The 18,780-nt window shown below is 41.5% G+C and overlaps 1 protein-coding gene across 2 annotated transcripts in view; it reads right to left on the bottom strand.

Moving 5' to 3' along the window:
- Positions 1 to 1,496: 1,496 nt before the first annotated feature.
- LOC117306808 (RNA helicase Mov10l1-like) overlaps positions 1,497 to 18,780 on the bottom strand; it is a 30,006-nt gene continuing 12,722 nt past the window's right edge. Inside the window, exons 11-21 of one of the 2 annotated variants that reach the window (XM_033791332.1) lie at positions 18,533 to 18,775; positions 17,625 to 17,828; positions 16,281 to 16,390; positions 15,230 to 15,307; positions 13,905 to 14,126; positions 12,309 to 12,473; positions 11,007 to 11,186; positions 10,087 to 10,236; positions 6,041 to 6,148; positions 5,123 to 5,263; positions 1,497 to 4,458 (exon numbers count right to left, since the gene is read on the bottom strand). In XM_033791332.1, the coding sequence (XP_033647223.1) occupies positions 1,540 to 4,458; positions 5,123 to 5,263; positions 6,041 to 6,148; positions 10,087 to 10,236; positions 11,007 to 11,186; positions 12,309 to 12,473; positions 13,905 to 14,126; positions 15,230 to 15,307; positions 16,281 to 16,390; positions 17,625 to 17,828; positions 18,533 to 18,775 (4,520 nt within the window). In that variant the 3' untranslated portion in view covers positions 1,497 to 1,539. Of the gene's footprint in view, positions 4,459 to 5,122; positions 5,264 to 6,040; positions 6,149 to 10,086; positions 10,237 to 11,006; positions 11,187 to 12,308; positions 12,474 to 13,904; positions 14,127 to 15,229; positions 15,308 to 16,280; positions 16,391 to 17,624; positions 17,850 to 18,532; positions 18,776 to 18,780 lie in introns of both variants that reach the window. The other variant, XM_033791331.1, reaches the window with a different exon arrangement.

Genomic DNA, 18,780 nt, shown 5'->3' on the forward strand with positions numbered 1-18,780 from the left:
TAAGGTTTGTACAACTGAAAGACATCTGAAACTATTTTTGGCAAATTAAGTTACGATCTTTAAAATGGAAACAAAGTGACACTATTTTCTTTGAATGCTGGTCACAAACAGAGTGACTTGACATTTCATTGTAGGAAAGATCCTGCCACTGGTCCACCCCAGAGTTGTGTACTGAAAGAGTTGCCACATGTAGGGATACATTTTACCATTGTGCCCTACATACCACATCAAATAAAGAAATCTCAAATAAAAATTTGGCAATGTCTCCCCTTTCTTCATAACCAAAGTAAAAATGTTAACAATTTAAGGCGCACTCTCCATAAAATGTATGTTTTTGTGTTTCCTTCTGACGAATTGTGTACAATTTGTTCCTGCAGGAGGTCCAGACTTTGAGGCTATTTTAGTGTGATTTCACTGGCTAAAGAGACCATAGCACAACTTCATAGATCTGCTTAAGCAAAAAAAAAAAGATTATGCTGACCAGAATAAGATTACCAACCAATTACAAACTACCATGTGGCAAGTACAAATTGTGACTGGTATCCTGCTCTCTCCATTGCTTAGCAGAAAATTGGCAAGCAATATTTTCTGTTTAAGGAGCTCTATCAAATAGGGCCTAATACAACTGCAAGCATTACTGATCACAACAATGTTTTGGTTGGTAACCAGGGCCCAATTTCATAGCGCTGCTTAGCACACAAATTTGCTAAGCATGAAATTTCTTCCCCGATAAAAACAGGATTACCAGCCAAATTTCCATTTGTTGCATAGTGCTTGTTACTGGTATTCAGCTATTGTTTGCTTATCCTGAAAATCACATGGAAATTTGGTTGGTAAACCTGTTTTGATCAAGGAAGAAATTTCATGCTTAGCAAATTTTTGTGCTTAGCAGCTCTATGAAATTTGGTCCTGTTCTTTTAAAGCAGATATAATATTACTCGGAATAATTGAATGCTAAGCAGCTCTATGACACTCTCAAGAATATTTTTATCACTTCCAGGGGTATATCCATTCAAACCCAAAACCATTATGAAAGACTGGAACACAATGCACAAGAAATCATATCACGGACAGCAAGACTCTCAAGATGCCGCTTCCACCTCAAAAGCAACTAATACTTACCAGAACAGAACTTAACAGAAGTAACAGAATGCCGATGTTAAAACTCTGCAGACAATAGCCGTGTATACCCCCGGAAGTGATACAAATATCAATGATGTGGTTTGTGGGACTAGCTGCCGTACATGCCATAACTGGGTCGAGGTCCTGCCCTGTCTGGGGGACAATTTCATAGAGCTGTTTAATGGCCAATGTTGTGCTTACTGTATGATTTTCATTTCATAGCGCTGCTAACCGTAAGCATACGAAAAGGCATACTAACCTTCCGGTGCTTACCACACAAAATGAATGATGTCACAATACAAATCCATGGTGAACATGCAAGATGGCCGCCTTGTTTTCTTGCTAACCTGTGAAATACTGTTTTACAGCTAAGCAAATTTCTCTGCAACAATAAGCACAAAAAATATCTTAGCAGCGCTATGAAATTGGGCCCTGGTTATCGCTACTTTCTTCACAGCTACTCTCGATGATGACATCATACTGATCCATTGTCTCTAGATTAGCAGCCACCAGATACGAGGATCCATCAGGTCCTGTGTAACCACCTCCCCCGGGAAAGTCCTGATACACGGGCGCCGCGGGTGGTTTATAGTCGCCCATGAAATCCTCGTCGGTGGTGTACCTCGTCTGGTAGCCTCTCATTGTCTCCTCCCATGCATGGGTGTTTCTGCTAAGCGCCTTTACAGCATTCTGGGACAAGGGCTTCCTGTAGAAGAAGTGGTTTTCAGATCCGACCCACTCCTCTTCTCCATGACTGGATTCCTGCGGCAGCATTGCCTCATTTTGACCCTTCACCTCCTCAGGGTTCAAATTCAGATCACGATGGGTGTAATCAGCGGTCCCGAGGTCATAGTCTGTGTATACACCATCGTGAGGGTTATTCATAACCTCATTGTTAGCCTCGTGCGGATGCATTATACCCTCATGTGTAAGATGAGGACATGTGATGGGGCTCGGTCGTGGCGGGTTGTTGTAAGTCGGCGCACCGATCATGTGTGCCCTATTAGAAGGTCTTGGTCTCGAGGATGACCGCCTCTTGGATTTACTCGACAAAATACCTCGTCCTAAACCTGGAGGTGTGAGTCTCTGATTCATGTTTATATAGCCTCCTAAGTCTCCAGTAGCCTCATGGAGTACTGAATGGTTTGCCAGGTATACCCTCGCATCATGATCAACAGCCATCTCCTGGTTATCTTCAGGATACCTCTGTTCTGCTGGACTAGCCTCATGAGTTGGTCTCTGAGTCATGTTCATGTAGCCTCCTATGCCTTCAGTAGCCTCATGAAGTACTGAATGGTTTGCCAAGTATTCCCTCGCATTATGATCAACAGTTCCGTCCCGGTTATCTTTAGGATACCTCTGTTCTGCTGGCGCAACTGAGGTGTCACTCGGCATCGAGGTATCCGTCAGCAAAATTGAGGTATCCATCGACAATATCGAGGTATCCATCGGCAAGATCGAGGTATCCGATGGCAAGACCAAGGTATCCGTTGGCAAGACTAAGGTGTCCATCTTCAAGTCTTGAAACCACTCCTCGAGAGAAGGCATTTCTGGATCATCCTCGACAAAATCAGTTCCAGAAATCTGTTGTGCTCCAGGCTCCTGATGAGGATGGCTCGCTCCCTGGATAAAACCTTCATCATCGCGTTTTTCTTGAGATGTGGGATTTTGTTCTGCATGGCTGAATCCAAAGATTTGTCCTCCGTCCCCCGAGTAGTTGTCCCACTGCTCCTTCAATCCTGCTCGTGGGGTACCTCCTCCTCGTTGATAAACCTCAGCTAGATTCACTTCCTCATCCCAAATCTCTTCATCTTCATCTTGGCCGGCGTCTTGTTGTGATGGTGCACTCCCTCCAGAGTTTTTCAAACAGTTATCATCTTGGATACAACTCTCAACGAGTTCATTCTCTTGAAATGATTGCGATATTCGCAGGGCCGAGGCGAGTACAGCGGGATTTGCATCCGACTCAGTGAATCTCCCACTCAGCGAAGACAATTGGGTATCGTCATGCTGAGCTTCCTCATGAACAGATGCTTTGTCGGGTTCCATCATTCCACTTGACGCAGACATCTGAAAAGTAGCAGTAACGCCCCCATTTTGCTCTTGGATTTGACCTGCTCCATTAATATGACCTTTTAAAGCATGACTTTGACCGAGGTCGTGCTCATCTTGAAGAAACGAACCCAACGTGTCATCAGTATTTGAGGAGGGTGTAAATGACAACTGACGTTTCAGGTTTTCAGAGTGATCATAAGAAGAGATGGCCGATCTGGTTGTCTTGTTCGAGTCCTTGGAAAGGTCCCGACTATCGGAATCTTGATCCTTTGGGGGTGATTGTTGCCCAAATTTCAGCTCTAAAGACGACTCAACTGTATTGGCATCCTCCCTGGCAAAACATACTTCTTCAACTGCATCTCCACTCTTGAGATTCTGCTCATTACTGGACATTGATTTTATCCTCTCAGCACTGTGGTTTAACTTTTCAGCGTTGGGCGTTGTCACTAAGGACCCCGCTTTTGTCGGTGCGGTCACTAAGGGCCTCGCCCTTGATGGAGAAAAGGGGTTTGTTAGAGCAAGCTTTGAAAGACATTCAGTTGTAGCGTCTGTAATGGACGAGGCATTTTCGTGATAACCAGTGCTGTCCCCTGCACTGTTCTGTTTCTGATCATGGTGTGAAACAGGGACATGTGATAAATGGGTCGTCTCAGTTCTTGAAGCCAAGTAGTTTTCCGGATGGTACAGGGAGTTTCCACTGGCTGACAATGATGTTTTGTTTGTCATCAACGATTGGGTTTCATTGGCTGTAATTGCTGGTTTTTCTTTGGCTGTCAATGCTGGTTTCTTATTGGCTGTCAATGATGCGCTTCCATTGGCTACCAACGATGGCTTTTCATCGGCGCTAGTAGTTGTTTTGAGACTGTCAGTTCCATTTGAATTTAGCTTTTGCAGGGAGAAGCTTTGTTCTTGGTGATGACTGTTTATATTTTTTAGCGGAACTAAAACCACTTTGCTATGATCCTCAGATCTTCCATTTAATACACTCTTTTCAGTTTCTAATGTTTTATTTGAGTCACTGCCATTTGTTACAGCTGGTACCCTTTCACACTGGTTCTCAGTGTTACGGTTGCTAAGTACGCAGTCAGTAGCTGTAGGCAGCCTTTCATCCACTGTGCCTGCTTCACCATCTTGTTGCCGAGGCGAAGAATCGCCCGCTCCCCCGTCCCCGTCTAGAGATTCCACATCAGCATCACTGTCCTGTGTTAAGACAGGTGGCTGGGTACCAGTGTAAGCGCCCAACTCCAGACAGTAATTCAACAAGGCACGCCAGTGTTTATCCTGAAATAAAACAAAAAATCCTTTTTGAACCTGAGAAGTTAAGGTGCTGAGGAAAACACTTAGCCATAGAGCATTTCTTGAAGGAGTACGTAGTTAGATAAATTTCAGTTTTTGGTTTACTTTTTTTTTTTACTAGGGCCCAATTTCAAAGAGCTGCTTATGCAGAGAATATTTCTAAACTTTTTTCTGCTGTAAATAATGCTGTTGATTATAATTATTATTATTGTTATTACTATTATTATTATTTCATCTTGTCACAGCATGCAAAAGAAATATCATATTTTCTTTAGATCTCAAGGGTCTTTCTTAGGATCCTCACTGTTCCCAACAGCGCTGCCTTCTACAACAGATCTATTCTCACATTTGTCCCTATTTCATCAAGATGTTTCCCCAGTTCTTTCGAAATGGTGCCGAGTGCCCCAACCATGATAGGTACTACTTTCACTTTCACCTGCCAAATCTTACGAAGTTCCCTCGGCGGGTCTTGGTACTTTTGGATCTTGTCCATCTCCTTCGAAGCTACCCTTAAATCTCCCGACACAGCTATGTCAATGAGATGACACATCTTCTTTGCCTTATCTAAGACTACAACATTATTATTATTGTTATTATTATTATCATTTCGCTGATGTACAGCGATTGATCCAATCCAATCCACACTCACCTTAGCGAGGACGTTGGGGTTGCCTATGATCACCATAAGAGCCTGGGCTCGGGTGATCGCAACGTTGAAACGCTTTGGGTTGCTAAGGAAACCAAGATGATGTCGTACATCGAAACCCAGAAGGTTCTCGCTTGAACGAACCTGAGACATTGAGATGAGGTAAATGAAAAGACAATTAGTTATTTGGAAAAAAATAATTAAAAAATTCACATTGTTTATTATTTGGTTTTAACCAAAAACTGATGTTTTGGGCACTTTCTGAGTTTCGCCTCAAAAACTTGACATGGCAATTATACACCCTTTTGACCTTGAATTACTTATTAAACGAGCAGTTAATCTGCCTGGGCAGTCAGCAGCCCAACTGGTCTGTGCATGATCCAATTAAATCAGTTTTTTTGGAAAAGGAATTACATAGAGATAACAGGTGTGAGTTGTAAGATGAAAAGGATGTTTTTATTCTAGCCTCTTTCTTTAATGAAGCTTCTGGTGTAATGCCGAATACTCAGTCATTTTTCCAGCACTGTATACTCGGTGCTTTATACTCAGTGCTTGTAAGCTACAGTGGTTAAGTTCACTAATGAGGCATCCTTGCTTTCATTACCAGGTCGTGACATTTGTGTCCTTAAGCAAGACACTTAACCATGATTGCTTCGCAAAGTTGGGGAGGTACACGTAGTGCTTTCTGCTCTACCAACCAGGCTTCTGATGGATGATACCCAAGCCTACATGCATGGACTGTAAAGGGGGTAACCCTGTTTTTAAGCCACAGGAGAAGGTGGCAAAAATAAATTGTAACCCACACCTTGAAGTGGCCCTTTAAAGCCTTGTGTGTCTGGCGACTTGCATAAAAAAAAACCAGTTTTTTAAATAACCAGAAATACAAAAAAATAATAACAACATAAAAAATTAATGACAAACCGTTGAGATGATCATCGCAATCCTCTCTTGACCTTGAAATTCTTCGACGGATCCCACTTTGATTCCATATAACGTTAAGCTATTCAACAACATCCGGATCTTCTCAACCTGCAACAACAAAATTTAAAGACAAAAAATAATTGTTAGCATAAAGACTTACTTGGTAACAGGTAATGGAGAGCTGTTGATACATGTAGTGAGAAACGGCTCCCTCTGAAGTACCTTAGTTTTTGAGAAGTAGTTTTCCATGAATTTGATTTTAAGACCACAGAATTAGATTTTGAGGTCCCGCGAAATCAAGCATTTGAATGCAAACAACTTGGTGTTTTTTCTTCCATTGTTATCTCACAACTCCAACAACCTATTGAGTTCGAATGTTCACAGGTTTGTTATTTTATGCATGTGTTGGGACACACTAAGCGAGAAGACTGGTCTTTGACAATTACCAAAGGGGTCCTGAGCCTTTAAATCACGTGAAATCAACACAGGAAGTAAACAAAATGCCTCTTATACCAGACTGCCCCTGGTTGTCCCTTTTTCTAGTTTTATTTCTATCTTTTCGAGGTCTTGTATTCTTTAGAAATGAGATGTTCTATTTATCGATATGTATTTGGTTTGCAGTGACACCATGTGAGTATCTACTTGCCAGGTAGAGTTTGTTCTTTAGAGAACTGTCTAGCTATATATTCTACTACTGCAGAGTAAATTTATCGGATTGTTCAGGAGACTTCTCAGTTCTGAACTTAGTTCTGCTTTATAACTACTACCTGGGCGGAAGGCATAGACAATTGGCTGGGACTACTTCTTTAGCTCATAGGATCGTTCTTTACTGCACTACCGCGGAGTGAGTCCTTAAATTGGTCTCAACATTTCGACCAGATTGATCTAGCCATTATAATACTATTGGTCAAATTCTTCAGAGAGGGGAACAACCTTTTAAAATTATTTAAGTGAGTATTACTGTACACAGAAAAGTTGACTGTGTACTGTGTAGACGCATTCACTACATGATACCATTCTGCAAACCTGACATAATTTATCTATCATTGAAAACCACAGTGGTTGATATTAAAAGCGCAGACAGTATGAGGGTTGACTGTGTGTACTGGTACATGCATTCACCACTGCAGGCTTGTCAGGTTTTTAATGGCGCTCAAAACCACAGTGGATGATATTGAATGGCCAGACAGTAGGAGGGCAGGCCTTCATTTTAATAAATCCGAGGAGAGCTGTAAATTGCTCTCCTTAATTCAAGAAAATGAATTAAGGAGAGCGTTTTGCTCTCGCTAACAAAACCCAAGTTTAATGAACACGTACTCAAGAAAATGAACACAAAGTTCACCAGTTGTTTAACTTTTTCTTACTCAATTTAATGAGTTTACTTTAATCATGAAACAACTTTTTTGCAATCAAAATGAATGTTTCGATAAATTAAATAGACCCCACAATTATGTATATCCCCCAGGCACCCCCCCCCCCCCTAAAAATAAAAAGTTTGGTTATCCGCTGTTAATGTTGCCACCCTTTGAGAAAAAAAAGAATAGGCCTAAGTACAAAATATGGCAGAGAATGAAATTGTCTTAACTTTATAGTAATTATCTTTTGTGAATTTGCCTAAAGATAACAGAAAAACTGTCAAAAAAAAAATTGTGTCCGCTATTTTTCAATTATTTTGTTATTTCTTGGGGCTTGTTTAATACTGTAGTTGTCTGTAGCTCTCTCCAGAGCAAAGAAACATTCTTGTCTGTGGCTGTGCACATCGGCACCGTAGTGTGTACATGTACGTCAGCGTAATCCGTAATGGTATTATGAAGCAGTGTGGGGAACCACCGACTGCTGCCGATCGTCGATCGCGCCACAAAACGACCGCGACTGATTAGCCTGCCTTGGTACGGCCAGCTTCACATACTGCACACAGGGCCGACCACGGGCCATACTTTTGTACACTTGTACTGGACATGCAGTACATAATTATTATACACAGTGCAAACTTATCCATATGCATGAGCTACAACACCATGTGTGCTTGTGATTGGTCTGGAAAAATATCTGCATACAATGGGTAGTACGTGGGATCTTCCATATGCATCAGTACGCGATTATGTGACTTGTGATTGGACCGGCGTTGCAAGCGCCAAGAATGAAGGACGCGCGCTGGCAGTAGTTGTTGCAATGGCGCTATTTAAAATGTACGAGGGGTTTGAGGGCTGGGCTCGAGAGCTGGGCGGGCGGGACTTGAATTGGAGCCAAAAATATCCTTTGGGTTGGGGGGGGGGCATACAATTACTTGCGGGTGCGTTCGATTAGATTTCCCGGGTCGACCCAGATCTGACCATCCCCAGTGCGTATGATTAGCTTTGACGTCAAAGCTGTGTGGGCCCGAGTGAGACCCAAGTTCATGACGTAACGGCGAAAACTTTCTCAATGGCCACCATTTTGTGTGTAATTCAGCGGGACATTTTTTATGAAGTTTGACACACATTTTCGCCATTAAAACAGCGTTTTTGTGAGCAACAAGTATTTATTATTCGAATCAGTGTACCTTTTTATCACTGTGGGGTTGTAAAAGTGTTTAAAGTTGCAGGTATATCTTGAGAATAATTATTTGACGATGTTTTCATGAATCCACGAAAAGTATCGGACGAAATGCACAAAATGGGAGTAGTTCCGGTCGGCTGTCCCTTGGCGTTCTATCTAGCTCATGTCTTGGGCTTGTCCACGAATTCTTTTATCCTGCTTGATTTTGTCGATATATGTCCGACAAACCTTACACCAAATTTTGGTTACCATGACCCTGTCATTTATTGGTGCCGTCTCGTAACCATAACTTTCCAAATTCCACCTCAAGAATGTTGATAATTGAACACTCGACATCTTGATGTCATAATCCAGCATAAGCAAACAAAATTTTCACGTCGAGCAGCATGGGGCTCTTACTGTAGTTTACTGTGCATGATCCCAGTTCCTTTCAATTGTTTTTACTCCAAAATGCGTTTGTCCAGCCAGGTGGCCGGAGATCCCCCCCCCCCCCCCCCCTTTACGGCATACTTTTATCATGACAAAATACTTAACCAATCATGAGCGTGTATTTGCGGTACCACTCTTTAGTGTAAGAGCCCGCCCACCAGTGTGGAATTCTATAGGCCCCACACAGATACGTCTGTGTGACCGGCTGCGGTAAACATCAAGCACGTGCGCGCAAAAACACAACCAGTGTGGAATCGCTCACATTCGTCTGTGTGACCGGCTGCGGTAATCATCAAGCACGCGCGCACGCAAACACAGTCAGAGCAGACTATAATAGGACTCGTTTGCCACTGCCAACTCGCAACATTCAAGTGGCAGCAGGCTTATAAACTCCGAGATTCAAGCGGCTTATTTTAATCAACAATTAGGGTATTGAAAAAACATGCTCTTGTTAAATTTGTAAGGAGCGCTTTTTTTTGCTCTCCTTGGAAAACATTAAGGAGCGCGGAGGAGCGCGAGCGCGATCGCGCTCCTTTAAAATTATGGTCTGGGAGGGTTAACAACCATTCCACCCTACATGTCAATGTAACGACCACGATTGAAACTGTTCCACACCCATTAAAACGTTTCACTTCAAGGCAACTCAACACCCAAATTTAGGTGTGAAGCCCGACCCCATACTAGGATTGGGTGGTTTGAGGAATCTATACTAAATCATCAAATTCAAGCAAAAACCACGGCATGGCTTATATGGAGGATTTGGGGTTACTTGCATTACGTGTAAATGAGTAAATAAAATATATGTTCAGACTGAGTTTTATATACATGTATAAGAACTAGAGGGTACACAAACCTATATACGCGGCCCGGTGTGCGGCCATTTTGTAAGTTTGACAAAACAGCATCGCATAGCGTTATCATAACACAAGCACACCAACTTGTACTTCATATTCAATGTGCATACAACGTTCTAACAAAATGGCACGCATGTCTCCTTGCAGTCCTGTTGCGTTTGTGCACGCAGCATCACCGGTGTGCCCTCGAGTTCTTATATTCATGTATAACTCTATGGTTCAGACCTGTTTCCTGTAGGGTGTTATGACGCCAATGTCATCTGGACCAATCACTGGGGACGTTGAAGCCAACAATCCCTGGATGTACTTGATCACTTGAACGACTTCTACCGCATTGAACCACGACGGACTGTTACCATCTCTCATATCATCTCCCTAAAACAAGAAAAAATTACTCTTTGTTTTGTGATCAATCCCCGTGCAGAAAACCTAAATAATACTTTAAATAAACTTGGTTATAAATAATATAGAAAAGTCAGTGGTTATACTCTAAGTATCAAAAACGGCCGGGCTGCTGGTGTGATTTTCTAGACTGGGTGTTGAGGGATGTTGACCTGGGTGTTGAGGTTGGCAAAAGATTGCACGATAGGATGGTCACAGCCACAAATAAAAGTGTCTCGCACGCTGCCATGACATAGATGGGGTCGAATACTAAGCAATTTTATTGCCCTTGTCCAGTAGGCACTCGTCCCATGTCTGATAAACTTGAGCCTTCTGTTGGCGCGGCGCCCACACGATGTGTGCAATGCCCTGCCGGATAAGGGCCAGGCATCGACAGATGTATTGCCATTCAAGTTTTGTGTTATCCCCCTTGATCATTTTCCGCCGATGTGTGCATTATAAGTGTACTATTATTACTATTATTATTATCAATATACCACAAGGGAAACGGACTGGGTAAATTTTTAAATGATTTTGGGGTTGGACAGAAAAAAGAAAAATTTAATAGAGTGGGATTTGAACCAACGACCTCCGGATTAACATGTCGGCCCTCGACCAACTGAGCTTCCTAGCCCTATGTTGGCGGTCTCCCTATTTTGTCAATATCTTTGTTCAGGGTGCCAGTCAGAAGCCATACAACCCTCCACTGCTGTGTGGCCAGGGATCACACCCAATTTATTATCATTAGAACTACATGTACTTACCAAGACCCCATGGAAGAGCAGTGGACAGTTGCCATTCTTGTTAGGTAGCATTTCCCATGCAGTCAACTGATGTGTGAGTTTAGCGTCTGCCATCGGGTGCAACTCATCGTGGTAGAATAACTCCGACGATAGCTTGAGGAGGCTCGGGTGAGATCGGTAGTTCTCAACGAGTTTGGTGACCTAAGATTTGAGAATACACCACCGAGGATAGAGAATAAGTTTTATGGTGCATTGTAGTACATGGGTTTTACAAGTTTTACAAAGTTCTACATACTTTTGCCTCTCTGTTGTATTAACTTTTGCAATTCTTGTCTTCTTTATTGTATTTAAATTTTGTCATTGTATTTTAATATTTTTAGTATTTTTATGTATGTTGCTGCTAAGGTTCTTGACGTTAGGGCGAGGTGCTGGTAACCTCTCACCTCTAGTATTTTTTAATCATGATTTGCTCTTGGTGGTTTTGTTTAGTTAAAATTTGTATACCCTTCTTGTGGTTTTAAACTGCCCTTTCTATATTTAGTGTTGTTTTTAAAATATTGTATTTTAGTGGAAAGCGCCTTGAGGCCTGACGCTATATAAATACTCTTTTATTATTATTATTATCATGGGTAATAATAATAATATTAATAAATAATAATAATAAGACTTGGGGATACGTCTGTCCCGCCAACAGAGAACTAACTAATTACTTATTACATAGGCCTATCCCTGCTGGCATCGGTAATGTTTTGACCTTTTCAGGAAACAGACGCCTCTAACCCTATCTACATGTATGCTAAAATTCTAAACTAACTGGCAAGGTGACCATAGAAGAAAGACACAACAAAAGCAGCTTTAAAAAGGTGGGTTTTAATATTACATTCAAAAGAGGTAAGTTGGCCGAGTGGATAAGAACACCGAACTCAAGCTCTGGTGCTTCTGTTCAGCAGAGTGTGGGTTCGAAATCCCGGTCGTGACACTTGTGTCCTTGAACAAGACACTTAACTATAATTGCTTCTCTCTACTCAGGGGTAAATGGGTACCTGTGAGGGCAGAGATGGTTCTTGTGATTGATTTAGCCGAGTAGCGCATATTAATGTTGCACAGGTTGCTCTTGGTTCCCCACCAGGGACGCTGAGATGGTTCAAGGAGTGAATTAAGGCCCAGTGACCAGGGGTAATAATGTGAAGCGCTTTGGGACGCCCTCCGGGTGTGAAAAGCGCTATATAAAAAATGGGTTATTATTATTATTATTAAGTTTCTGTTCACTACGTATATCATTCTGTTCAGTAAGATAGGTCCTGATCTTCACCCACTACCTACCAATAACGGATCATAGCATCCATGATCTCTGAACTTGTCTGCATCTCTCCTGTACACCTTCCTCAAGATGAGCCTCTCAAGAAAGGACTGCCCGAGTCCGTACTCCTTAGCAATGTGGCTGTTCAGCACTGGACCTAGCTGCATCGGATCCCCGGCAAGAATTATCTGGGTAAGGAGAAGATGTTGAGGTTAAGACTAGATTCCCTCTATGATCTCCTTAAAGACACTGGACACCTTTGTGTAATTGTCAAAGACCAGTCTTCTCACTTGCTGTATCTCAACATATGCACAGAATAACAAACCTTTGAAAATTTGAACTCAATTGGTCGTCAAAGTTGCGAGCTAATAATGGAGGAAAAAACACCCTTGTCACACAAAGTTGTGTGCTTTTAGATGCTTGAGGTCTCAAAATCAAAATCAAGTATTTAAGTGGAAAATTACTTCTTTCTCGAAAACTACATTACTTCAGAGGGAGCTGTTTCTCACAGTGTTTTATACTATCCACTTCCTATTGCCTGTTACCAAGTAAGTTTTTATGCTAACAATTATTTTGAGTAACTACCAATAGTGTCCAGTGCCTTTAATTATTCCCTAGTGTAAGCTGTCTTGGTGAAGAGCACTGGAGAGCTGTTGATACTATAAATCACTGTTAGAAAGGACACCCTTTGGAGTATTGTAGTTTTAAGGAAAAGGAGAACTTTGCACCTAAAAAATCGAATCCTATGTGTTAGCAGCGGAAAGGACTTAAAATGCCTCTAGCCACAGAGCTAGCTCAGTAGTTTAGTGGTATTAAGACGTCTGCTCTAGAAATGCAAAGGTTGTGATTTGCCTGTTAATTATTTTTTATCACAGAACTCAGAAAAGTACTGAGTATACAGCAGCCGATTTCACGAAACGCTAGGATTAATCCTAACTCGAGTTAGGACGAGTAACCCGTACTAACTTAGGATGGGTTCAATGCGTCCTACGTACTATTTGGATACGGAACTGAACCAGTCCTAAGTCCTAAGATTAATCCTAAGTTAGGAAGAGTTTGGTGAAATCGACGGCAGTGCTTTTTACACAATGGTATCAAGCTCTTAGGCCTTAACAGAACATTCCCAGCTTTAAAACAAGTTGTTTAAAGACAGTGGACACTATTGGTAATTGTCAAAGACTAGCCTTCACAGTTGGTGTATCTCAACATATGCATAAAATAACAAACCTGTGAAAATTTGAGCTCAATCAGTCATCGAAGTTGCGAGATAATAATGAAAGGAAAAACACCCAATTGTAACACGAAGTTGTGTGCGTTTAGATGGTTGATTTTCGAGACCTCAAGTTCTAAATCTAAGGTCTCAAAATCAAATGTGTGGAAAATTACTTCTTTCTCGAAAACTATGGCACTTCAGAGGGAGCAGTTTCTCACAATGTTTTATACCATCAACCTCTCTCCATTACTCGCCACCAAGAAAGGTTTTATTCTAATAATTATTTTGAGTAATTACCAATAGTGTCCACTGCCTTTAAGGGTTGTGTCAGTCACTGCTAATAATGTATCATACTTTTAACTAATATCTTACGATTGCCATGAAAAAACAAAAACACAAATACTACCTGTCCTTCGGGTCCGACGGACAGCCCGACGGGTACCAGGCACTCTGGTTCTGTGGCCTGCCCAGCCTCGTCCACAAACACATGAGAGAAATGTCCGGCAGTGAGACCCAGCTGGTAGAGACTGCCGGCCGTGCTGCATGTACAGACGATGATGCGCTGGTGAGAGATGACCGCCAGTTTCTCACCGTCCTTACAGTAGGGTAAGATCGCTGAGGGAATACTCTGCAACAATCACAAATAAAAATTGACTGGTGAACTTGATTTTTGATTTTTGATTTTTACATCAAGGCATCTTGGCCCATGTCAACCCTTACGTCGAATACATCTGCAGTTCCAGTAGTGTTTCTCACTTAATTGCTTATTCAGTATGCAGTAACCCATGTGTATATATCCACTTTGCTGTGTATATTTTTCCTTTGAGAACTTGTCTTGCTATTTATGCCACTGACGGCGTTGATTTTGGATTTCAGGAGACTACTTCATTCTGAAAAGGAATGTCCTGCTTATGAACTACCTGGGCGGATGGTAGGAATTTAGGGACTACTACTTTTGCGAGGGGAATTCGCATTGTCAACTTTGTTGTTTCAGAATAAGTTCTCACTAAAATTCAATGTTATTGTTAGAAGAGTGTTTGAGATGCTGGTGTATTTAAAGGGGTTCAGAGGTTTCAGTGTAGAGTCAGCATTGCTCCAGTTGCATGTTGTGGCTGAGCGGTCAAGTTCACCGGACCCAAGCTCTGGTAGTGTCAGCAGCAGAGTGTGAATTTGACACCTGCAGCGAGGGTTTGTACCAGTCATGACACTTGTGCCAATGGGCAAGGCTGGGAAGGTAGTGCCGTCTGCTCTACCGGCCAGGCTCCAGGGCCCAATTTCATAGAGCTGCTAAGCACAAAAAATTGCTTAGCATGAAATTTCTTCCTTGATAAAAACAAGATTACCAACCAAATTTTAATTTGTTGCACATTGCTTATTACTGGTATTCAGCTGTTGTTTGCTTATCCTGAAAATCATGAGAAAATTTGGTTGGTAATCCTGTTTTTATTACATGTATTAAGGGAGAAATTTCATGCTAAGCAAATTTTTGTGCTTAGCAGCTCTATGAAATTGGGCCCTGGTGGATGATACCCATGCCTACATCCAGACTGTGAGGGTACCCCTGTTTCAGCCCCAGGAGTAGGTCGTAACGTGCCTCTGGTTACAGTTGATTTTGGTCGACAGCCCAAATCAGTTTAGCCCTCACCTTAGTGTGGCCATCCGGCATTGTGATGTTAGGGCTCATTAGGGCTCGTTAGGTTATTTCTTGGATGAGTACTGATACAGACTTACCTCCTGGGATCTGTGGAAAGCGTTGAGTCTCACCATAGCACCCGGGTCCACCTTGTTACTGTCGTGAATACGCTCCGTCTGCCATATCAAAATTAATCAAATCCATTTTTTGTCATTGTAGTTCAGGCATTTAATGATGAGCAACGTAGCATTACTTCCTCAGAACATTTATTTGGATAACAAGCAAATTTTGTTTGAATATTTGTGATTGGAAACACTTGATGCTCATGGCACATGAACATTATGATCACTAAGCCTTTTATTTCATTCCTTAACCATCTCAGCTCCCTGAGGAGTATACAGCCTGTGCTGCCAAGTATGTAGCACACCAAGCTAAATCAATCACAAGAACCATCTCTGCCCTCACAGGTACCCATTTACCTTCTTGGTGAAGAGAAGCAATTTCAAGGGTCTTGCTCAAGGACACAGATGTAACGACCGGAGTTTGAACCCACACCCTAACAACCTAGCCATCACAACTGAGCAATAATTGCTTCTCTTCACACAGGAGTATAAATGGACACCTGCTAAGGTAAAGGTTGAGATTGTGTTTGAAAAAGTCTTCTGAGCACCATGGCAGCTCAGGACTGTATACTCCCCGAGGGAGCTGAGAAAGATTACAAGAATGTCATTGGCCATCCAATGACCAGGGCCTAATTTCATAGAGCTGCTAAGCACAAAAATTTGCTTAGCTTGAAATTGATTCCTTGATAAAAACAGGATTACCAACCAAATTTTCACATGATTTTCAGGATAAGCAAAAAAAAGCAGAATACCAGCAAAAGGCAATATGCAACAAATTGAAGTTTGGTTGGTAATTATGTTTTTATCAAGAAAGAAATTAAATGCTTAGCAAATTTTTGTGCTTAGCAGCTCTATGAAATTGAGCCCTGGGCACTAATGTAAAGTGCATTGATACTGTTATTGTAAAATGCGCTATATGAGACTAAGTTATTCTTAATTTTGTTTCTACTGTCGCGGAGAGTGGTTTTGGGGGATTTCTGGAGACTTATTATTATAATTTATTTATTTTCCGAGATTGAAGTCTTACCAGAAGGTCGGCAGCACTGTTGGATGGCGTACAGGCCAAGATGCGACTAGAGGGTTGACGACAGTGGACCTGAAGAATGGCTTCTACAACAGTCACTGTCTTCCCGGTACCTGGAGCAACGAAAAGATGAGCTTGTAAACAAATTGATGTTAAAGGCACTGTACACGTTTGATAATTAATCAAAATATAAATTAGCACAAAAACTTACTTGGTAACGATCAACGGAGAGCTGTTAATAGTATAAAACATTGTGAGAAATGACTCCCTCTGAAGTAACACAGTTTTTGAGAAAGAGGTAAAATAATAAAAGACTTCTGGCCAGAAACCTTTTATTACTATTTGAAAGCACACTAATTTGTACAACAAGGTTTTTTTTTCTTTCAGCATTTTCTTGCAACTTCAAAGACCAATTGAGTCCAAATATTCGGTCTTTGACGATAACCAAATGTGTTCAGTGCCTTTAAAGATAATAATAATAACAATTTCAATTTATAAACCACAAGGGAAACTGACTGGTTTAGTGGTCAAGCTTGAGCTCTAGAATGGCAAAAGTCAAGGGTTCGAATCCCTCCTGAGAAATATGCCAATAGGGTCAAACTAAATATAGTCGTCTAGTAGTGAGACATCTGCTCTAGAATGGCACAGGTCAAGGGTTTGAATCCCACCCTAATTGAATACCTTTCACATAAATTCATAGGACTCATTAAAGTATAGAGTATACACAGCACTTAACACACATCTGTGTATTGGTGAAAACAAACAAACTTCTTTTATCCCTGATGCAAAATTAAACATCTATTCAATAGCTAGTGTACTTGAGCGGAACATTTTTAACAGAAATGCTATTTTAACTTGTTTATAATGCGTTTGTTCACCATTCAAATGTAATTTTGATAAATGTACACTTCTGAGATTTTTTTTATTATCGTTTAAAAAATTAGGCCCCAACCTCTAGGGTTTGAAAAACTTAAAACACTTCTGCTGTTGACTGCGGGCTTCAAAATCACAATGCTTTGACGTCGTGTCTAAGAGTTTGCTTTGTTATACCTCCACGCTGCAACAAAGCGGCTATACAAATTGGAGCTTCCAACTATGACGTAAAATGAGTGAATACGTAACAGCGCTTTTTGCGAATCTTTCAGAAAAGCGTTGGATAAGGGAATTCAAAATTATTGTTTTTTTGACACAATTAAAATCTATTTATAGTCACATGACTTGATTTCCTTATTGATTGAAAACATTTTAAATGAAATTCAGCAAAGTTAAAGCCTTGACATTTTCATTCAAGCAGGTCTTTAAAAACTTTCTTAGTTTCGGGCTCAGAAGTAAAAGAAAAACACCAACCAGGGGGTCCAAAGATGATGTAAGGCATTGGTCTGCCTTCTCCCTGTAAGATCCTGATGACGGCAGACTGTTGACGAACATTCAGACGTGGGTTGTAGAACTCCGCCATCTCCTTGCCGTCCATCGCTACGTGAGACACCTTCATATCTTGGATTCTTGGGGTGATAAACTTCACTTCCTCCTCAGAAGATTTGTTGAGTGATCCTGCAGATGAAGAAGAAAGTTCTGTCAAAAAAATATCACAAAAACAGTTTTCAAATTCTACTACTTTATTTCTCGGGCTTCTCCACGGGCGTCTTAAAGGCACAATAATATTTTTTATTTGGAGACACTATTTTGAAGTTTTTTTATTTTGAGACCAATTTATGTACACCTTGGAATTGTTAGTCAATTTACTGCAGCACATTCAGTAGCCACAGCAGCGAGAAACACCCGGGGCAACACCCCCCCCCCTTCTCTTAGAGATGAGTGTAACTTGGTTCTTTTATGCACAACACACAGGATATACGGCTTTACATATACTTCCCATCCAAAGAACGTAGCTGTAATGGTCAAGTGTCTTACTTTAGGACACAAGTGTCGACACCAGGATTTGAACCCACACTCTACTGTACAGAAAAATAACTGCTCGAGTCCTTTTTTATTTTTACGTTTTTTTCATGAGAAATCACCCATCTCACATGGCCAGCGGCTACTTCAAGGTGAGGGCTAGATCAATTGTCACCAGAGGGCACGTTGCCGCCTACTCCTGGGGCTGCAAAAAAACAGTGTTAACCCCTTCACTGTCCGTTAGGATGAAGGCATGGGCGTGACCCACTAGGAGCCTGGCTGGTAGAGCAGACTGACTACCATCCCAACTTAAAATAGTTACACGTTTTTGTGAATGTTCAACAGATAAATTTCATCACCTTTTTTATTTGTAAACCGTTGGGTCTCTGTCTTTCTTTGACCGTTTATCATCGGAGGTTTGCTTGTTGTTATTGGTGGTTTGCTCGTAGGTTTGTAGGATGATAACGGCTTCTTGGAGCCTGGCAGCTTGACGATGGAGGAGGGCTTTATGCGGACGGGTACCTTGTGCGGTTTATCAGCGTGGCTTCGGAAGGTTACGCTGACTTGAGGAGGCTTGGCCTCAACGATAGTCGGAAATATTACTACA

The sequence above is a fragment of the Asterias rubens genome, chromosome 2 (genome assembly GCF_902459465.1).
Source record: "Asterias rubens chromosome 2, eAstRub1.3, whole genome shotgun sequence".
Classification (NCBI taxonomy): domain Eukaryota; kingdom Metazoa; phylum Echinodermata; class Asteroidea; order Forcipulatida; family Asteriidae; genus Asterias; species Asterias rubens.